Source organism: Agelaius phoeniceus, chromosome 18 (assembly GCF_051311805.1).
Source record: "Agelaius phoeniceus isolate bAgePho1 chromosome 18, bAgePho1.hap1, whole genome shotgun sequence".
NCBI lineage: Eukaryota > Metazoa > Chordata > Aves > Passeriformes > Icteridae > Agelaius > Agelaius phoeniceus.
Window position 1 is genome coordinate 14,146,533 of NC_135282.1, and position 17,882 is coordinate 14,164,414.

A 17,882-nucleotide genomic window follows, 5' to 3' on the forward strand; every position below is an offset into this window, starting at 1 on the left:
TGCAGTTGCTGTCCCCAGCACTCTCTGTCCTCACAATTCTGAACATTTTTGTGCTTAATCCCTGACAGGACAAGGTTCAGCACACACCATTCCCTACCAGTGCCCCTCTCCAGGATTCAGACCCTTCTGCAGGAGTCAAAGTGTTGCTCAGCTCTGAGTGGGCTGTGTTTGTACTACTCCCCTCAGGAGCTCTGGATTCCTATAGTTTAGGTGTCTAAGAAAGGGCATTTATTTCCTGGTCACTCTCCAAGCACAGCAGCCTGGAGATGGCTGCAGGCACGGTGGTCGGTGGAGGAAGGAAAGGTTGTGCTGTTGGGAATGTGGGTAGGTGGGAGAAGGGCTGGCCAAGCAGGTTTGAGCATCCCCTCTTCTCACTGGTTATTCCCACAATGGTGATTTGGGGGTTTTTTTTGAGACATACAGATAATTTTCAGGGCTGTAAAAGGCAAAACAATGCAAGAAAAGAAAAGGCAAGAGGGAGGAATGTTCCCTTAAGTGTGTCATGGCTGCATCCAGTTTTCTCTTAACCTCTCTGCCAGCATTGGAGTTGCCAGTTTCCTGCTTTCTAAATCTCTTCCTAATATCTTCATTTCCCCTCTTGGGCTCTCATCTCCTTCCCTGGACCTGCAGCACAGACCCTCCGTGCTGCATCAAGGTTTGGCGTGCTCAGCACAAGAAATCATGGAGCTGCTGGATTGAGTCCAGAGGAGGCCGTGGAGATGCTCCAAGGGCTGGAGCCCCTCTGCTCTGGAGCCAGGCTGGGAGAGCTGTGGGTGTTTACATGAGGAAAGCTGCAGGGAACGCTCAGAGCCCTTCCCAGGGCCTAAAGGAGCTCCGAGAGAGCTGCAGGGGGACTCTGGACGAGGGCTGAGAGGGAAAGGACAAGGGGGAATGGCTTCCCACTGCCAGAGAGCAGGGTTAGATGAGATATTGGGAAGGTATTCTTCTCTGTGAGGGTGGTGCAACACTGGCACAGGATGCCCAGAGAAGCTTTGGCAGCTCCACAGTGTTCCAGGCCAGCCTGGACAGGGCTTGGAACCACCTGGCCTAGTGGAAGGTGTCCTGCCCATGGCAGGAGCATGGGATTGGATTATCTTAAAGATCACTTCCCCTGTGGTTCGATGAATCAGTGTGGATGATCTGGGTCAAGAGCTGAGGTCCTTTTCTAGACCAAGGTAAAATGGTTGCTAGAGAAGCTGTAGATACTTGAGATTATCCAGGTGCAGCTGTGGCTCATTTGAACATGCTGGATAGTGGCACAAAGGCATGGGGAGAAGCACCCTGGCAGGAGGGACACCGGTGGCACCCTGAGGGATGTGTCCCTTGGTGTAGGCCAGGTTTATTCACACTCTCTCCTAGGTATGCCGTGTTCAACGAGGATGGGTCCCTGGCTGAGCTGAAGGGGTTTGAGGTGAAACGCCGGGGAGAACTGCAGCTGGTGAAGATATTCCAGTCATCTGTGTTCGAAGCCTTTCTGAAAGGGAGCACCCTGGAGGAGGTCTATGCTTCCGTGGCCAAGGTGGCCGATTACTGGCTGGATGTGCTTTACAGCAAGGTAGGCACAGCTCAGCAAGTCTGCACTCCAAGGTGGAACCTGGGAAGGAGCATCTGAGCTGGTCCGGCACTGTGGGAGGGTGGACTTTGCTTGCACAGAGTCAGTGGTCTCCTGTGCCACTTTAACACTCAGTCACTTTACAGATGACACTGAGCTGGGTGGGAGTGTGGATCTACTGGAAGGCAGGAAGCCCTGCAGAGGGAACTGGACAGGCTGGATCCCTGTGCCAAACCCAGTGGTGTGACGTTCAACAAGGTCAAGTGCCAGGTCCTGCACAGGGGTCACAACAACCCCGTGGAATGCTCCATGCTGGGGGCAGAGGCTCTGGAAAGGCACCTGACAGGAAAGGATCTGGGGGTGCTGATCAACAGTGACTAAACACATGCCCAGGTAGACAAGAAGGGCAATGGTACCTGGCCTGTACCAGCCATGGCGTGGCAAACAGGACCAGGGCAGTAACCATCCCCCTCTGCTGGACACTGGTGAGGCACCTTGAACCGCTCATGACAAGAAAGACCTTGAGGGGCTGGAGCATGTCCAGAGAAGGGAAAAGAGCTGGGGAAGTGGCTGGAATGCAAGTCTAATGAGGAGCAGTTGTGGGGGCTCAGCCTGGAGAAGAGGAGATTCAGGGAGGACATTCTTACTCTACAACTCCCTGACAAATAGGACGGAACTACGTGGGACGTTCAACTCCCACAATCCATGTACAACTCCCAGCTTGGGAGTTGGGCACTTCTCCCAGGGAACAAATGACAGGATTAGAGGAAACAGCCTCAAATTGCAGCAGGGGAGGTTTAGGTTGAGTAATAGAGAAAATTTCATCTCCAAAAGGATTGTACAGCTCTGACACAGTCTGCCCATGGCAGTGGTGGAATCCCTATCCCTGGAGGAATGTATAAGCTGTGTGGATGTGACACTTGTGTACATGGTTAGTGGTGGCTTTGGTACTGCTGGGGGAATGGTTTGACTTGGTGATACTAGAGGGCTTTTCAACCCAAATGATTCTGTGATTCTGTGAGATAAGGGGGTGGGAGGGAACAAGAGTCCTAACTGGGACCTGCTGGTCCAGGGGCATGATGTTCATCATAAATTCTCATCAGGTTGAACAAAGACACCGGTCACGTGTCAGGAACTCTTTACTTTTTATTGTACAGTCACTGTAACTCCAGCAACCAGCCCACTGCATCAACTCAAAAGGTGTTAGTCAACAAGCCAATTCTTACAATAGACTTCCACGAGAGTGGCAGCAAACAAGCCCTTAATTTTTCAATAAGCTCTCAACTCCCACCACAAGCTCCTCAAAATGCACTGGCTCACAAGCCACAATAGACCACCAGTATTCAATGGTACTGGCTAACAAGCTGCAACACACCATCACACAAAGGTGCTGGTGCATGAGCCACAACACCACTACTCAAAGGTCCTGGCTAACAAGCCACAACACACCTTTACACAAGCTCTCCATTCCCACAACAGGGTTCAATACCAAGTATGAAGTAGAATATGATGGCCCTTTGCTCAAGCAAAGCAAGGGAAGAAAACAAAGAATATCACTAGTCCTTAGATCTGTGTTGGTCTTGCTTTGGTCATGCCATATGGATGGTCGAGAGCTGGGGCAAACAATGAGACAAAGAAAGTGGAAGAGAAAGAGAGGAGAAAAAGAAGAGAGGGGGACCTATTCATGCACAGCAAGCCCTTCTTCTGGATGTGTGTTGGAGAGTGGACTAAGCCTGAGTCTTAAGGCGTAGCAGGGAATTGGCTCAGAACACCACTGCCACACCTCTGTGGGACACTCTCTTCCAATCACACCTTTCCTGTAGCAATACTCAGAATGTTTGAGACAAAACATGTTTAGTTCTGATCCTCTAGTCCTTAGTTTTGTGATGCTGTTTTACAACAAATTCTTGGTGAGCCTAACTTTGTATGCACAACACAAAGCTGTACTGCCACAGCTGGGCTGATGCAATTGATGCCAACCTGAAACCCACACACCCTCTTTTCTATAGATCCCACTGGCAGCTGCACCAGGAAGCAATTCCCAGGCTCCCAGTAAAGAGACACAGCAGCTGTGTGTGGTGTTCCCTCTTTCTAACAGCAGCAAAGTTTGATCATTAGTTCTTGCTGACTTTGGGCTTTTCCCTGGCCTTCAGGCTGCCAACATGCCTGATTCAGAGCTGTTTGAGCTCATCTCAGAGAACCGGTCCATGTCACGCAAACTGGAGGACTACGGGGAGCAGAAGTCCACCTCCATCAGCACTGCCAAGCGCCTGGCAGAGTTTTTGGGGGACCAGATGGTGAAGGATGCAGGACTGAGCTGCCGTTTCATCATTTCCAAGAAACCAGAAGGGTCTCCTGTCACCGAGAGGTAACCCCACCTGGAGGGGCCAGGGCTTCTGGCAGGGTGTGAGAAACCCAAGAGGGGATGCACAGGCAGCAAGAAGGGAGGGAGGTGGAATACATGACCAGGTGATCACCTGAATCTGGCATAGGCCATGAGCAGGGCAGTGTGTAACACTGGACAGCCCAGTGGCCTCACAGGAGTTTAGGAGAAGCCTGGAGGATCTCCACAGGCTGGGAAAGTAGATTGTGGGGTGCTGGGACATTGATTCCCTGCCTTCTTCAGGGCCATCCCCCTTGCCATCTTCCAAGCTGAGCCCAGTGTGCGCAAGCACTACCTCCGGAAATGGCTGAAGAGCCCCTCGCTGCAGGACTTCAACATCCGTGCGGTGAGTGAGGCATCCCTGCAGATGACACCACATCTGGGACACGGGTTCATCCTGTTGGAGAGACAGCCTGGGTGGTGGCTTCCTGTGCTCATAAAGCAGGGGGCTGGGGTGAGGGTGCTACTGGGATGTTTGATCCTGTGTCTGGAGGCCCTTCTGCTTGGCTTTCTTCTCTGCCCAAGCTCTGCCCTCTTTCCAGATCCTGGACTGGGACTACTACATTGAGAGGCTGGGCAGCACCATCCAGAAAATCATCACCATTCCTGCAGCCCTGCAGCAGGTATAGGGCAGTGAGGGGGTGGACAGGAGGAAGGATTTCTGCAGGGGACTCAGTGTGATTTGGAGCTATTCTGCAGGTAAAGAACCCAGTGCCACGGGTCCGACACCCAGACTGGCTTCACAAGAAGCTTCTGGAGAAGAATGATGTGTACAAACAGAAAAAAATCAATGAGCTTTTTGTTTCAAAAGGCAAGAAACAGGTAAAGAGGGGGAGGGAAAGGTGCTGGCAGTGCCAGTGGGGCTTTTCTCTTGCAGCCCCCATCCTCCTGCTCTCCTTGCTCTCTCAGATTCTTGCCAACCTGCCTGTGGAGGGGACACTCAGCTCACAGGTCAGTGATATAGAGGACTTTGGGGCTGTCAAGATCCCTCTGCCACTGGTTCCCATTGCAAATAAGCGGAAGCGCATCCCTGCAGCAGAGGAAAGCCAAGAGCTGTCCCAGGACCTGGAGCTGTCCCAGTCCTGGCGAGAGATCCTGGGCCCACCTCCGTCCCTTGGCACCACCAAGGTAGGTGAAGCAGATTGTGCAGGGGATGCCCCAGGATTGTACTCATCCATCCAAGCTTGGGTACTTCCAGGAGCAAGCTGCGGGTTTCACAGCTGCACTCGGAGAACCCACACTCTGAACACACATGGTTCTGGGATACAAAGAGAAATGCAACCAGGAGACAGAAAAGCAATCGCTGATAGAGAAAAGGGGGTGGTGGCTTCACAGCTGGGGCAGAACATGATGTGTGAGACTGGGGGCTGGAGGCCTAGGCTGTATGGTGTGATGTTGTGGGGCTGGGACGCTTTTGCTGATTTCTTTCTTACGGTCACCCCACTCAGGAGGAGCGTCTGGTCTGGCTGCGCTTCCACCAGAAGAAGTGGGAGCTGCAGGCTCGGCAGCGGCAGGAGCGGAGGAAGAGGCGGCGGCTGGAGGATGGTGAGGTGGTGGCGGGCAGAGGAGTGGTCCGCGATGCCCTCTCCAAAGGACTGAGCAGTTACCTGCGCCGGACAGCGCGCAGCATCCTGGACTTGCCCTGGCAGGTCGTGCAGGTACTGGGGAGGGGACCTGCCACAGAGCAGCTTGGGGCACAAGCCTCACATTTACGCTCTGTGGTCAAACGGTGAAGTTCAGGAGCCCTGACCTACCCCATGTAAGTGTTAGCCCTGGGGAGCCCATGAGGGGCTGCAGAGCCTCAGACTCACACACATCTGGATGGAAACAGGTGTCTACAGAGTCATTCTTGGTGACTCTGAGATGCAGGGGTAGATCTGCTGGTGGAGCAGCTCTAGTTCAGCCTGCGGGCAGCACTGTGCAGTCACAGAACAGCAAAAACATCAGCTGAGGCTGGGGCAGCTTTCATGTCCCTCTGGTCTCACATCCTGCTCGGTCAGGGCCACCCAGAACTGAGGTCTCAGGACCATGTCCTGGAATATCTCCAAGGATGGTGAGCACCACTTCCATCCATAGGCAACCTGGACCAGGTTGACCTTCATAGGGAAGAAGTTTCTGACATGCAGAGGAACCCTCCTGCATTCTGCTTTGTGCCTATGATGTCTAGTCCTGTCACTGGGCACCACTGGGAAGAGTCAGGTTCTGTCCTCTCTGCACTTCCCATTTGGTATATATACATGTGGATGAGATTCCTCTGAGCTTTTTCTGCTCTGAGATAGACAGTCCCAGTTCTGCCAGTCTTCCCTGATATGAAAGATGCTCCAATCCTTTCTTCCTCCTTGTGGCTCTTCACTCTATTCCTTATGTCCATGTCCTGTGTTAAGGAGCCCAGCACTGGACACGGGATTCCAGTGGTGCGTAGAAGCCGACAATGTACAAATGAAGAGGTGGGGTGGTGTCATCCAGGTGTTTTTACAAACCTTTGTTATGTGTGGCCACCTAAGCCCAGCCCCTGTCACCCACTTCATCCTCCAGAAAGGTGTCAGAGCTGCAGGTCCAGGACTTCAAGTGACTTGGATGACAATCCCTGGAGCTGGTTGGCCAGCCTGAGGCAGAGTTTTCTTCATGGTGCCCTGGGACAGTGGCAGGACACAGGGACTCCAGAGCTGAAAGTGATGACTCGCTAAACCCCCATTTTGGTTTTAGCCACCAACTGACCATATAGATTCCCCCAGAGCACTCTGTAGTGTAGATGTAAGCACTGATGGCATGTTGGATCTCCTGCTAACACTGACCTCGTGCCCCATGTCCTGCAGATCGCTGAGACCAGCCAGCCTGGGCTGTTCCGGCTATGGGCGGTGATAGGGAGCGACCTGCACTGCATCAAGCTGAGCATCCCCCGTGTCTTCTATGTCAACCAGCGTGTCCCAAAGCCTGAGGAGGGAACAGCCTACAGGAAGGTGAGGACCTACCCCTTCTGGAAGGGGAAACAGCTGCTTGCCCTGAGGTAAGGCACTTCACCTCCCCTGTAAGCAGGAGTTACAAGCATCTGCCATGTAACACCTCCTGCCCCATGGATATCCCTCATCCAGGCCCTAGTCCCTCTGCTAATCCCAGTCTGCCTGGAAATCAAGTTCTCTGTTAAAGGAATTTGTAATGTGCATGAGCATAACCCACTGATTTCCTTAGGAGAGGGCACCAGGAGCTGGCCTGGCTCAGAGCCTGGCTCCTGCAGTGGTGCCATGTGGTGGGATGTGTCCCAATTATCCTGTCCCTTACCTTGGCAGGTAAACAGAATCCTGCCCCGCTCCAACTTAGTTTACAACTTGTACGAATACTCTGTTCCTGAAGACATGTACCAAGAGCACATCAACGAAATCAATGCAGACCTCTCTGCTCCGGACATCGAGGGAGTGTATGAGACACAGGTAACTCCTTCAGGTGCTCATCTTTAAGGGTTGCTGAGCAGTAGCTTGTTAGTCTGAGTTCCAGTGGTGAGACACCAAAAATCCAAGACCCTGGACATTGTCCAGGAAACTGGTAATTATGCTCATATGGACAGAAGTGCTGGGTATCAGTACATGGATTACAGTATGTTGAGAAAGGGACTTCAGTTTATTTGGAGTTAGAAAACTTTGGGGAAAGAAATTGAGAGCTTCCTCTAAATGAATCCTGACCCAGCCTGCTGATATTGTAACCAGGAAAGAGAAAGGGCATTTGGAGTAAAGCTGGGGAAAAACCAACATATGTAAAGTGATACATAGGTCTGAGTGCCATGTCCTCTAAAACAAGGTTGTAAAAGCTTTAGATAAAAGAACAGCATATAACTTGAAAGTTTGGGAAGAGCAAGAACAACCTAAATGAAATTCTGTAGAAAGCAATGAGGCTAAAATTCAATTTGCCAATACTGAGAATGAAGGTGGGAACCTGGGATGCTTGCTTCCAGTGAGGATACTGGTTTGTCCAGCAGATCAAAACCTGATGACAGGAATTTAACGAAGAAGGTATTGTAGTGAAAAGACCTGGCCTGTATGGAAGTGGCAGAATAGACCACACCATTGTAAGAGTGGAGTTAAAGAAAGCATGAACACTGGTGAATTTGATACTGAAATGCACCATAGGATTGTTATGGATGAAAAGTCCTGAGTAGGACAAGCTTTGCTGTGAGCAGAGGTGCCACTGGCCATGAAATGCTTTCTGAGGTGCAGGAGGCTGCAAGGGCAAAAAGATCATCACAGAGTTGGGAGACTTGCTACTCAAGTTGCTGGTATAACCTATGAAGCATTCCAGTGGGACATAGTTGAAGAAAAATTTTTTATTCACCTTAAGTTTCTACTTTTGAAAAATTTGAAGAAAGGTCTCTCAAGGCAAGGCACAACACTTAATGATTACGTGGAGGCTGTGAAATCCTATGGTGATATAAAAGGTTGAACCATATATGCCATCATCAATTGAAAATGGTCCCCACCAAACCCTACTGAGGTTAAGTAAGCAGTACTCAAAACATACTTCAGAGTACTTGTCTGAAGTGACTGGCTTGTACCCAAATTCTTTATATCTATAGACCTTTCTCTAGAAAAACCTGAGTCTTCTCCACTCTAGTAGAGTTTAATAAGTGGGAAGAGGAAAAACCAAGAAGTTTAGAGAAAATTAAATGAGCAGCTGAAGTAAAACAAAGGGCATGGAGAAGTTTTAAAGATATGAAGGGATTTAGGTAGTCATGGGGTACCAGCATTTGTCATCTCAGGGGAGGTTGAGTGATTTGGACTGTGCAGCCCAGAAGAGGCTCAGGGGACCTGCTTGATGGGAAGAGTGGAGAAGAGGCTCTGCTCTGGCACCCAGGAAAGAATGGGCAACAGTGGACACAACCTAAAACATGCAAATTCAGTGTAAATGTCAGAAAAAACTTCTGCAAATATCGTTGAGCAGGTTGCCCAAGGGGATGTGGAGTTTCCATCCTCAGAGACGTAGTTAACCCAGCTGGACACTGACCTGGGCAAGGAAAGCTCTGTCTTGATCTTTAAACATCTGCAGTGCAGTTCTGATCATTATCCCAAAAAATGCATCAGGACTAACAGAGGGATGCAAGGGAGGGAACAGTTTGCCCTCAGGGATGAAACTTAGATGGGAATGCTTCATCTTGCTGAAGAGATGTGAGGGGCCTCTACAACTAAAACTGGCACAAGGGAAGAGTAATTAGGCAACAAATGTTTATTGCTTCTCACTAGTTTTGGACCAGGTTCCTCAGCAAGCCATTCAAGAGTCTCCAACAGCAGTGGACTTGACAGCTACGGGGTTAATAAAACAGGATGGATCTGTGGTGAATCTCCCACCATGCTCCATTATCTGGAGGTTCAAATGGAGCCCCTGCCTCAGAGTGACAGACCACAAGTTGCAGAGCAGCAAGATTGCCCAAATATTGCTCCACATGTCCTCCAAAGTACCTTGATGATAGGGTCTGGGCGTAGATAGGAAGATGTGGATTTTGAGATACCTGTTCTATACCTTTAGCAAGGCTGATAGTACCAAACTCATGCCAAGGCACCTCAGATATGTGCTACCTGTGGCTTTTAATCTGGGTTATTCTAGGTCTGCAACCCCAAGAAGAGCTTAGTAGCAGTTGTTCCATCACATCTCTCCCCATCATTCCAGGTGCCACTGCTATTCCGTGCCCTGATCCACCTGGGCTGTGTGTGCATGGTCAGCAGGCAGCTCGTCCGGCACCTGGCAGGGCGAGAGGCTGAAACCTTCAACATTGAGCACCTGGAGATGCGCTCACTGGCTCAGTTCACTTACCTGGAGCCAGGTGAGGCATCCTGGGAGAGGGGCTCCTGGGGCACCTGGCACCCATGGGTACCACTGATGCTCTGTGCTCTATGTCCCCAGGAAGCATTCGCCACATCTACCTGTACCACAGCTCCCAGGGCAGCAAGGCAGTCCTGGGCCTCTTCATCCCCTCCCAACGCAAGGCTGCTGTCTTTGTGCTGGACAAGGTAAGGAGGGCTGTGGAGAGTGGAAAATTAGGGGTGCTGATGGCTGGACATGCCCTGGCCATGTGCCCTGATAGCCCTCATGTCCTGAACTGATCCCCACAGCAGGGAAGGGAGAGATTCTGCCCCTCTGCCTTGCTCAGGTGAGACCCCACGTGCAGAGCTGCCTCCAGCCTGGGGTTTGCAACATAGGAATGATGTGGAGCTGCTGAAGTAAGTTCAGAGGAGGCCACAGAGATGCTCTGATGAAGGCTGGAGCACTTCTGCTTTGTAGACAGGCTGGGAGAGCTGGAGGTGTTGAACCAGAAGAGAAGGCTCCAGGGAGACCTTAGAGCCCCTTCCAGTGCCTAAAGAGAGCTGGAAAGGAACTTTGGACAAGGGATGGAGTGACAGAACAAGGGGGAATGGCTTCCCACTACCAGAGAGCAAGGTTAGGTGGAATATTGGGAGGAAATTGTTCCCTGTGAGTGTGGTGAGGCCCCGGCACAGATTTGCCAGCAAAGCTGTGGCTGCCCTATCCCCAGAAGTGTTTTCTAGGCCAGGTTGGATGGGGCCTGGAGCAACCTGGTCTAGTTGACCTCAGGTTGCACTAGGGGAGGTTTAGGATGAATGTTAGGAAAAACTTCACCAAAAGAGTTGTCAAGCCGTGGCATGGCTGCCCAGGACAGTGGTGGAGTCACCATCCCTGGAGGGATTTAAAAGATGTGAGGGTGTGGCACTTGGAGACATGGTTTAGTGGTGGCCTTTGGCAGTGCTCGGTGAACAGCTGGACTTGATCATAAAGGTATTTTCCAACCGAAACAATTCTGAGATGATGTATTATCTGTGGCAGGGGGTTGGACTAGACAACATTTAAAGGTCCCTTCCACCCCAGACCTGGTAGGGCCAGGCAGCAGGTTTCTCCGTACATCACACATCCCTGCCAAGTTTTGGCAGGGCCCCGGCACTGCACATCCCAGGGTTGCTCTCCCCCTGCTCTGACCTGGTCCCTCTTCCACCCAGGTACGCAGCAACCAGATGCCAAACCTCTCCACCTTGTTCTCAGTGGAGCGCGCAGCTCTGCTGGAAAAGGTGGGCAAGGAGCTGTTGCCCCCAGACAAACACACCTTTGAGGTGCGTGCTGAGACCGACCCCAAGGCCATCTACAGAGGTGTCCAGCGGCTGCTCTCGGGCTACAAGGTGAGATGAAGGTGTGGGGAAGGTTTCAGTGGGACCGTTTGGGCTAAGGGAAGGGCACTGTGGAAGGCATTGGTACAGCAGTTCCAAGAACACCTGCTTGTAACTGCTGGACCCAAGGTCATGAAGTGGGTGCTTGTTTTGCTTGTGTGGGGCTTATCTGGGGCAGTGTCAGCAGCAAGGCCACCTTGGGATCTAGCTCCGTCCCTGCAATCAGCTGGAGAGCTGGTGTTGTTGAAGGTGGGTGCATGCTTCAGGAATGCTGGGGTGTGCTGTCTCAGAACCTTGGGGACCTGCTGTGGGGATGGGGCACCTGACACCACCAGCTTCCTGTTGAGCAGGTGAGAGGTGCACCAGGACATGTCTCTTTCTTCTTGGTGCAGGATGAGCGCCGGGGCCCCACATTGGTGGCTGTGCAGTCCAACTGGGACCTGAAGCAGCTGGCAAGTGGAATCCCCATCATGGAGGAGTTCCCCTTGGTCCCCATCCGGCTGGTAGATGACATCAGCTACTCTGTCCTGGACTGGCAGCGCCATGCCGCCCGCCGCATGATTCGCCACTACCTCAACCTGGACACCTGCCTTTCCCAGGCTTTTGAGATGAGCAGGTACCCAGGGTGGCCATGTTCCCATGAGGCTGCCATGCCCTCAGTGGGACCACAGGAGTTTCCTCACCCCTTGAGGGGATGGTCAGGGTCTCTGTTTTCCCTGCAGCCATGCTCATGCCAATGACCACTGATGTCTCTGTGCCTCAGGTACTACCACATCCCCATTGGAAACCTCCCTGATGACATCTCCACCTTCGGCTCCGACTTGTTCTTCTCACGCCACCTTCATCGTCACAACCACCTGTTGTGGCTGTCCCCCACAGCCCGCCCCGACCTGGGGGGGAAGGAGGCCGATGACAACCGCCTGGTCATGGAGTTTGATGAGAGAGCCTCAGTTGAGATCAACCACCCTGGCTGCTACTCCACAGGTGAAGAGGGAGGAAGGTGGTAGCACTGAATGGGGCAGAGCTGGATCCTGCTCTGTGAGTCCTGCAGACGTGTGGATGCAGTCCCCAAAGAGTCTCTATGGTGACAGTTGTAACCAGCAGCTTTTGGGTTTCAGCATCTGTATGGGTAAGGAGGATGCTAAGGGCATGTCCTGGAGCAGGGAAGGCTCACCTGAAACATGTGCAGGCATCAAAATGGGGATTCTTTACCAATGACCAATGACAGCAGCACTTGACAGATCACCTGCAATGTTGTCAGCCCAAGGACAGCTCACTTGGTCATCACTGGTGATGCTGGGACAGACCTCTCAGGCAGCTTGAGTTCTTCTGAGGTCCACTGTCGCAGCCTCCAGGAAAACTGGTGGTCCCCAGAGGATCAGTAGGTCTGAGTCTTGTTGAAAGACAAGGCTCAATCAACACCTATGAAGGTCCAGTCATGCCTGTGAAAGCATCTGCCCTCTGAGTGCAGTAGCACCTCTAGATCACCCTGTACCTGTGAAAAGCACTTCTGGCAGAGCAGGAGGGTGTTCCTGGTCCTTTCCCTGCCTCCCTGCTGACAGCTGTGTCTGCTCTTAGTGTGTCTGGAGCTGGACATCCAGAGCCTGGCTGTGAATACCGTGTTGCAGTCTCACCACGTGAATGACATGGAAGGAGGCTCCAGCATGAGCATTAGCTTCGATGTGATTCAGCAGGCATCCCTGGAGGACATGGTCACAGGGAACCAAGCTGCCAACATCCCAGCCAGCTATGATGAAACTGCCCTCTGCTCCAACACTTTCAGGTGTGGCTTGAGAAACAGCAGGAAGTAGAGAGGTGGTCTCCATCCTGGCAGGTCCCCTTAGAGTCCTACTTCACTCCCTCCTGGCTTTAGCCTTTCCCCAGCAGTAGGGCTTGTAGGGTGGTGTAAGTACAAATCCATGCCTCCAGTGCATGGCAGGCATCTTCTCCAACACATTGGAAGTTCCTCAGAGCTGCCTGGTGCCTCAGCCAGCAGATGCATGGGGATGTTGCTTTCTCCTTTGTTCATGCTCCACCAGGTTATAGAGGCATATATGTGCTGAGGGCTGAAGAAGGGAGTTCCTGTTCTAAATCATCTAGTGTGCCTATAAATAGGTCTCTGTCAGGAAGGGGGAAGTGTTGCTGGTTGCTGGTGGGGTGATGCCAGTCTCTGCTCGTTGGCAGGATTTTGAAGAGCATGGTGGTGAGCTGGGTGAAGGAGATTACGCAGTACCACAATGCCTATGCAGACAACCAGGTCATTCACTTTTACCGCTGGCTCCGCTCTCCTTCCTCCCTGCTTTATGACCCAGCACTGCACCGCACACTCCACAACATGATGAAGAAGCTTTTCCTACAGTAAGTGAGGTCTTAAGTGTGCCAGTCTGGTAGATGGGGAATGGAGAGGCATGATGTTAGTGACCAGGATGCTGGCACCCACAGTGATCCTCCAGAAAGGTGGGCAGTAGGAGGGACCTCTCACCCTCTTTGGGTGACTTCCCTTGCCCAGTGTTGCTACATGTTGACTCTAGGCTGAGGAATCAACACATGCTCTTTGGGTCACATATACCCCTCATGCATTGCTTTCCTGCCCACTGATGCCACCCTGTGCCCTGCTGCAGGCTGGTGGCTGAGTTCAAGCGCCTGGGCTCCTCTGTGGTCTACGCCAACTTCAACCGCATCATCCTCTGCACCAAGAAGCGGCACATTGAGGATGCCATCAGCTATATGGAGTATATCATCAACAGGTGAGGTGCACCTGGAGGTGGGGCTGGGGCAGGGCTCAAGACCAGGGAGGAAGATGCTGATTTTTTGTCTTCTAATGTGCCTCAAAACTGAATTTATTACTTTTTTTGGCAAAGCTATGGAAGGGACAAGGCTTCCTAGTTCTCTTGCTGTCATGCCTGGAGTAGTGATCTGTCCCTAGCTGCCTCTATGGGCAGTATTCCAAGTATACTCCTAGGATTCAATCCTGAAGAGACTTCAAGGAGAGCCTGAGATGCCCAGCAACTTGTCCCCTGGCTGGCTGTCCACATCCCAGCTGTGGTATAGGCACCTTGACACAAGAACAAAGAGCCAAGTGTCCTTGGGCATGACTTCCCCTGGGATCCCTAGCAGGTGCCCAGTGGGAAAGGGGACACTCCTCTATCCTGGCCAGCACCACCTCCCCACAGTGTCCCATGGAGAAGAAATTATGCTGACACAGGAACTGACTGCAGTTTCCTCCCTCCAGCATCCACTCCAAGGAGATCTTCCACTCTCTGACCATCTCGTTCTCCCGGTGCTGGGAGTTCCTGCTCTGGATGGACCCAGCAAATTATGGAGGTATCAAGGGAAAAGTGGATTCTCGCATCCACTATGGGGAGGTAAGAGATGGAAAGCACCCTGTCCCTTGGGAGCAGAGTAGGGAGGTGTTGGCTGGGCATGAGAGACTGCTATGCATGTGACCCCCAGAAGGACACCAGGAAGACATTGGAGGAGGAGGAGGAGAGTGAGGAAGAGGAGGAGGAGGAGGAGGTGGCAAGGGAAGAAGAGGAGGAGAAAGGGGAGCCAGATGTGGAGGAGCTGCTGGAGAATAACTGGAACATTGCGCAGTTCCTGCCCCAGGCCGGCTCCTGCCAGAGCTACTTCTTGATGATCATATCAGGTGAGCAGTATGGGGACATGATGAGGTCATTGTGCCCCTCCGGTGCCAATTCTGGATAGGAGCCAGAGCCTTGCCTATGTCTTCCCAGCCTACATCGTGGCTGTGTACCACAGCATGAAGGAAGAACTGCGGCGTAACACTCCTGGGAGCACCCCCGTCAAGAGGAGGAGCACCAGCCAGGTGTCCCAGGAGGCTCTGGGGGAGCTGAGGGCCATGCCTGGTGAGTGCCAAGCCCCAGGGCAGCCCTGCTGCAGGTAGACACCCACCTTGCTTGCTCTACGTGCCACCAATCAGTTCAAACACTCTCTGCTTTACCCCTCTAGGCATGATAACCTTCTCACAAGATTACGTGGCCAATGAGCTCACCCAAAGCTTCTTCACCATTACCCAGAAGATCCAGAAGAAGATGGCTGGTTCCCAAAATGCCACAGAGCCCTCAGATATGTTCCCAGTCCTGCCTGGCTCCTACCTGCCACTCAACAACCCAGCTCTAGAGTTCATCAAATATGTCTGCAAGGTCAGTAGGGGTGGGCCAGGCTCCTTGGCTGAAGGATTGGGGTCTGAACTGAAATTCTGTCCTTGTCCATTGCTGCAGCTTCTCCCAGGATGGATCTTTTTACTGGGTCCAGAATCTATATGAGGGTCACAAGGATCTGAGGTATCCTTAGAACCGTTTCTGCTGCTAGGCTCATCTGGCTTTTATCCTTGCAGGTCCTCTCCCTGGATGCCAACATAACCAACCAGGTGAACAAACTACGCCGGGACCTGCTGCGCCTCATCGAGGTGGGCGAGTTCTCAGAAGCAGCCCAGTTTCAGGACCCTTGCCGCTCCTATATGCTTCCTGAAGTCATCTGCAGGAACTGCAACTTCTGCAGGGATTTGGACCTGTGCAAGGACCCTGCCCTTTCCCAGGTGCAGCCTCTCTCCTAGGGACAATAGAGGCCCCAGTACAGCAATGCTGGAGGCCAGCCAATCATCTTACCCACTTTATCTCCGCTTTGTTTTGCAGCTCTGCCTGCTGTCCATGATCATCCTCTCCTAAAGCAAATTTTCTGTTCATCTTTTCTAGCTGCATGTGATGGATCTGAGCATGCTTGGGCTTTGGCTTATGTTCTGTCCTCTCCAGAAACAAGTTCCACTATCCCAGTGCATGGAACTTGCAGTGCTTACGCCCCTCTTTTTGCCCCTAGGACAGGTCGGTGCTGCCCGGCTGGCTCTGCCCCAGCTGCCATGTGCAGTATGATACTGATGCCATTGAGATGGCGCTGGTGGAAGCCCTGCAGAAGAAACTGATGGCCTTTGTGCTGCAGGACCTGGTAAGCACAGGGATCTCCCACTCTGCCCATTTCCCTGGTTGTCTGTGCCTGGACACATTAACTTTGCCACTGGCAGAAGAGCTTGGCCTCATCTCTTGACCCACCTGAACCTCCTTGGCCTCCAGGTGTGCAGAAAGTGTCACGGTGTGAAGGAGACACACATGCCTGTGTACTGCAGCTGTGCTGGAGACTTCGCCCTCACCATCTCCTCCCAGGTACTTCAACACCTGCCCAGCCCAGCCCCAGCCCAGCAGCTCAGTGAGGGGCCCTAAGGTGCCCTGTGCCTCCTCTGCCTCTGCTCTAACTGCACATCCCGTGGCACCTGCTGAGCTGCTCTCTGGCCAGCCCTGCCCAGCCACTCTGTCAGAGCTTCTGGCTGCCCAGGATGCTGGGTAGCCTCCTTCCCTCCCTGTTCTTCTCTCCCCAGGTCTTCATGGACCATGTCAGTGTCTTCCAGAACATTGCCCGACATTATGGCATGGCCTACTTGCTGGAAACCATTGAGTGGCTGCTGCACACCAACCTCCAGCTCCAGCAGTGAGGGCTGGGCTGCTCTTCCTGCCTACTCCATGCTCTCACATCCATGGAGAGTGGTACTGGACCCTCTTAGCCATGGGCCAGACCACAGAGACACTGCACAGCCCTCCTGCAGGGAGGGAAGAGGAGGAGAGCCATGCTTGGCACCGGGTTGTCTTTGCCTGGAGCTGCCTGGTGGGGGATTTGGGAGTTTCCAGTGGCTAGACTGGGTTCCACAGGTCTGTGCTGGCCCCAGGTGTAGTTTTAATTTTCAATTTCTGTAAATAAATGGGTGGTAGAAGGCAGGTGTCATTTTTAGGGAGGGAGGAATCAGGGGCTGTGAGTGCCAGTGGCTGTGGCACCACCCATAGCCTGGGTCATACTGGTGGCTGTGGCACCACTGGCTTCACCCCATCCTCAGCCCAGCCCTTGCCAGCATGAGGCAGGCAGTGCCCACAGGTGCTGCCCACACCTGCCAGCAGGTCCTGCCTCTGGGCAGCTGGCTGCGGTGCGGTGACTTCCCTGTGCTAATGCGTTTGGGCATGCTTGGCCCAAGCACTTGTCAGCTCTCATTAAGGTACTAATGGGTCTGTCCAGTGAGGTGGGGGACCTGAGACCCTATACACATCCCTGCAGGACCAGCAGCCCATGGCTGGAGGCTGTACATCCCTGCCATGGCAGTGCAGGCTGGAGGATGGAGACACAGCCATCAGCTCTGACGCCCATGTCCCTCCATTTCACTGCAGTGAGTCGCCCTAGGCAAGGTTTATTGACAGCCTGTACAGTAAAGGCAGGGCAACCCTGATGATTGGGGAGAAAGTGATGCATCTGACTCCATTGATACCAGAAGGCTAATTAATCACTTTATATTATACTATGTTATTCTGTATTACAATAATCTAAACTGAATCTGCACAAAACACTCAACTGCCCAGAATCTTGTGACTATCAGCTGACAGTCCCAAAACACAAACGGATTCAAGTGGTCAGTGAATCAAAACACTCACACCAGAATCCAATTACCAATTCTCTTCAAGTAAACAACTTTCCACAATGCATTCCACTTGTGAACAGCAAGAGGCACAGCAATTGAGATAAGAATTGTTTTTTCTCTCTATGAGGTTCAGAGAATGTGAATCCCAGAAAATATCCTTGGGAAGTTGTGCCTTGCTTTTCTCTGTGAAGAGAAATGCGGCTACAAGCTTGGGGTTGGCAGTGGTGGCAGGTGGGCTGTAGGATATGCCCCACTCTTCCATGTGTGCTGCTCCTCATGGAGGCAGCAGGTCCCTCAGAACTGGGAGCTACTGATGGT

General features: G+C 52.4%; 1 protein-coding gene across 1 annotated transcript in view; it reads left to right on the forward strand.

Annotated features, from left to right (window-relative positions):
* POLE (DNA polymerase epsilon, catalytic subunit) overlaps positions 1-17,882 on the forward strand; it is a 34,676-nt gene extending 16,794 nt beyond the window's left edge. The window contains exons 24-48 of the mRNA XM_077187904.1: positions 1,360-1,555; positions 3,706-3,920; positions 4,179-4,281; positions 4,478-4,558; positions 4,635-4,757; positions 4,845-5,063; positions 5,384-5,593; positions 6,752-6,895; positions 7,223-7,363; positions 9,588-9,741; positions 9,822-9,928; positions 10,928-11,104; positions 11,485-11,708; positions 11,856-12,076; positions 12,671-12,875; positions 13,277-13,450; positions 13,714-13,839; positions 14,325-14,457; positions 14,546-14,738; positions 14,827-14,958; positions 15,062-15,255; positions 15,450-15,650; positions 15,929-16,054; positions 16,180-16,269; positions 16,482-17,882. Coding sequence (XP_077044019.1) covers positions 1,360-1,555; positions 3,706-3,920; positions 4,179-4,281; positions 4,478-4,558; positions 4,635-4,757; positions 4,845-5,063; positions 5,384-5,593; positions 6,752-6,895; positions 7,223-7,363; positions 9,588-9,741; positions 9,822-9,928; positions 10,928-11,104; positions 11,485-11,708; positions 11,856-12,076; positions 12,671-12,875; positions 13,277-13,450; positions 13,714-13,839; positions 14,325-14,457; positions 14,546-14,738; positions 14,827-14,958; positions 15,062-15,255; positions 15,450-15,650; positions 15,929-16,054; positions 16,180-16,269; positions 16,482-16,595 — 4,003 coding nt within the window. The 3' untranslated portion in view covers positions 16,596-17,882. The remainder of the gene's footprint in view (positions 1-1,359; positions 1,556-3,705; positions 3,921-4,178; positions 4,282-4,477; positions 4,559-4,634; positions 4,758-4,844; positions 5,064-5,383; positions 5,594-6,751; positions 6,896-7,222; positions 7,364-9,587; positions 9,742-9,821; positions 9,929-10,927; positions 11,105-11,484; positions 11,709-11,855; positions 12,077-12,670; positions 12,876-13,276; positions 13,451-13,713; positions 13,840-14,324; positions 14,458-14,545; positions 14,739-14,826; positions 14,959-15,061; positions 15,256-15,449; positions 15,651-15,928; positions 16,055-16,179; positions 16,270-16,481) is intronic.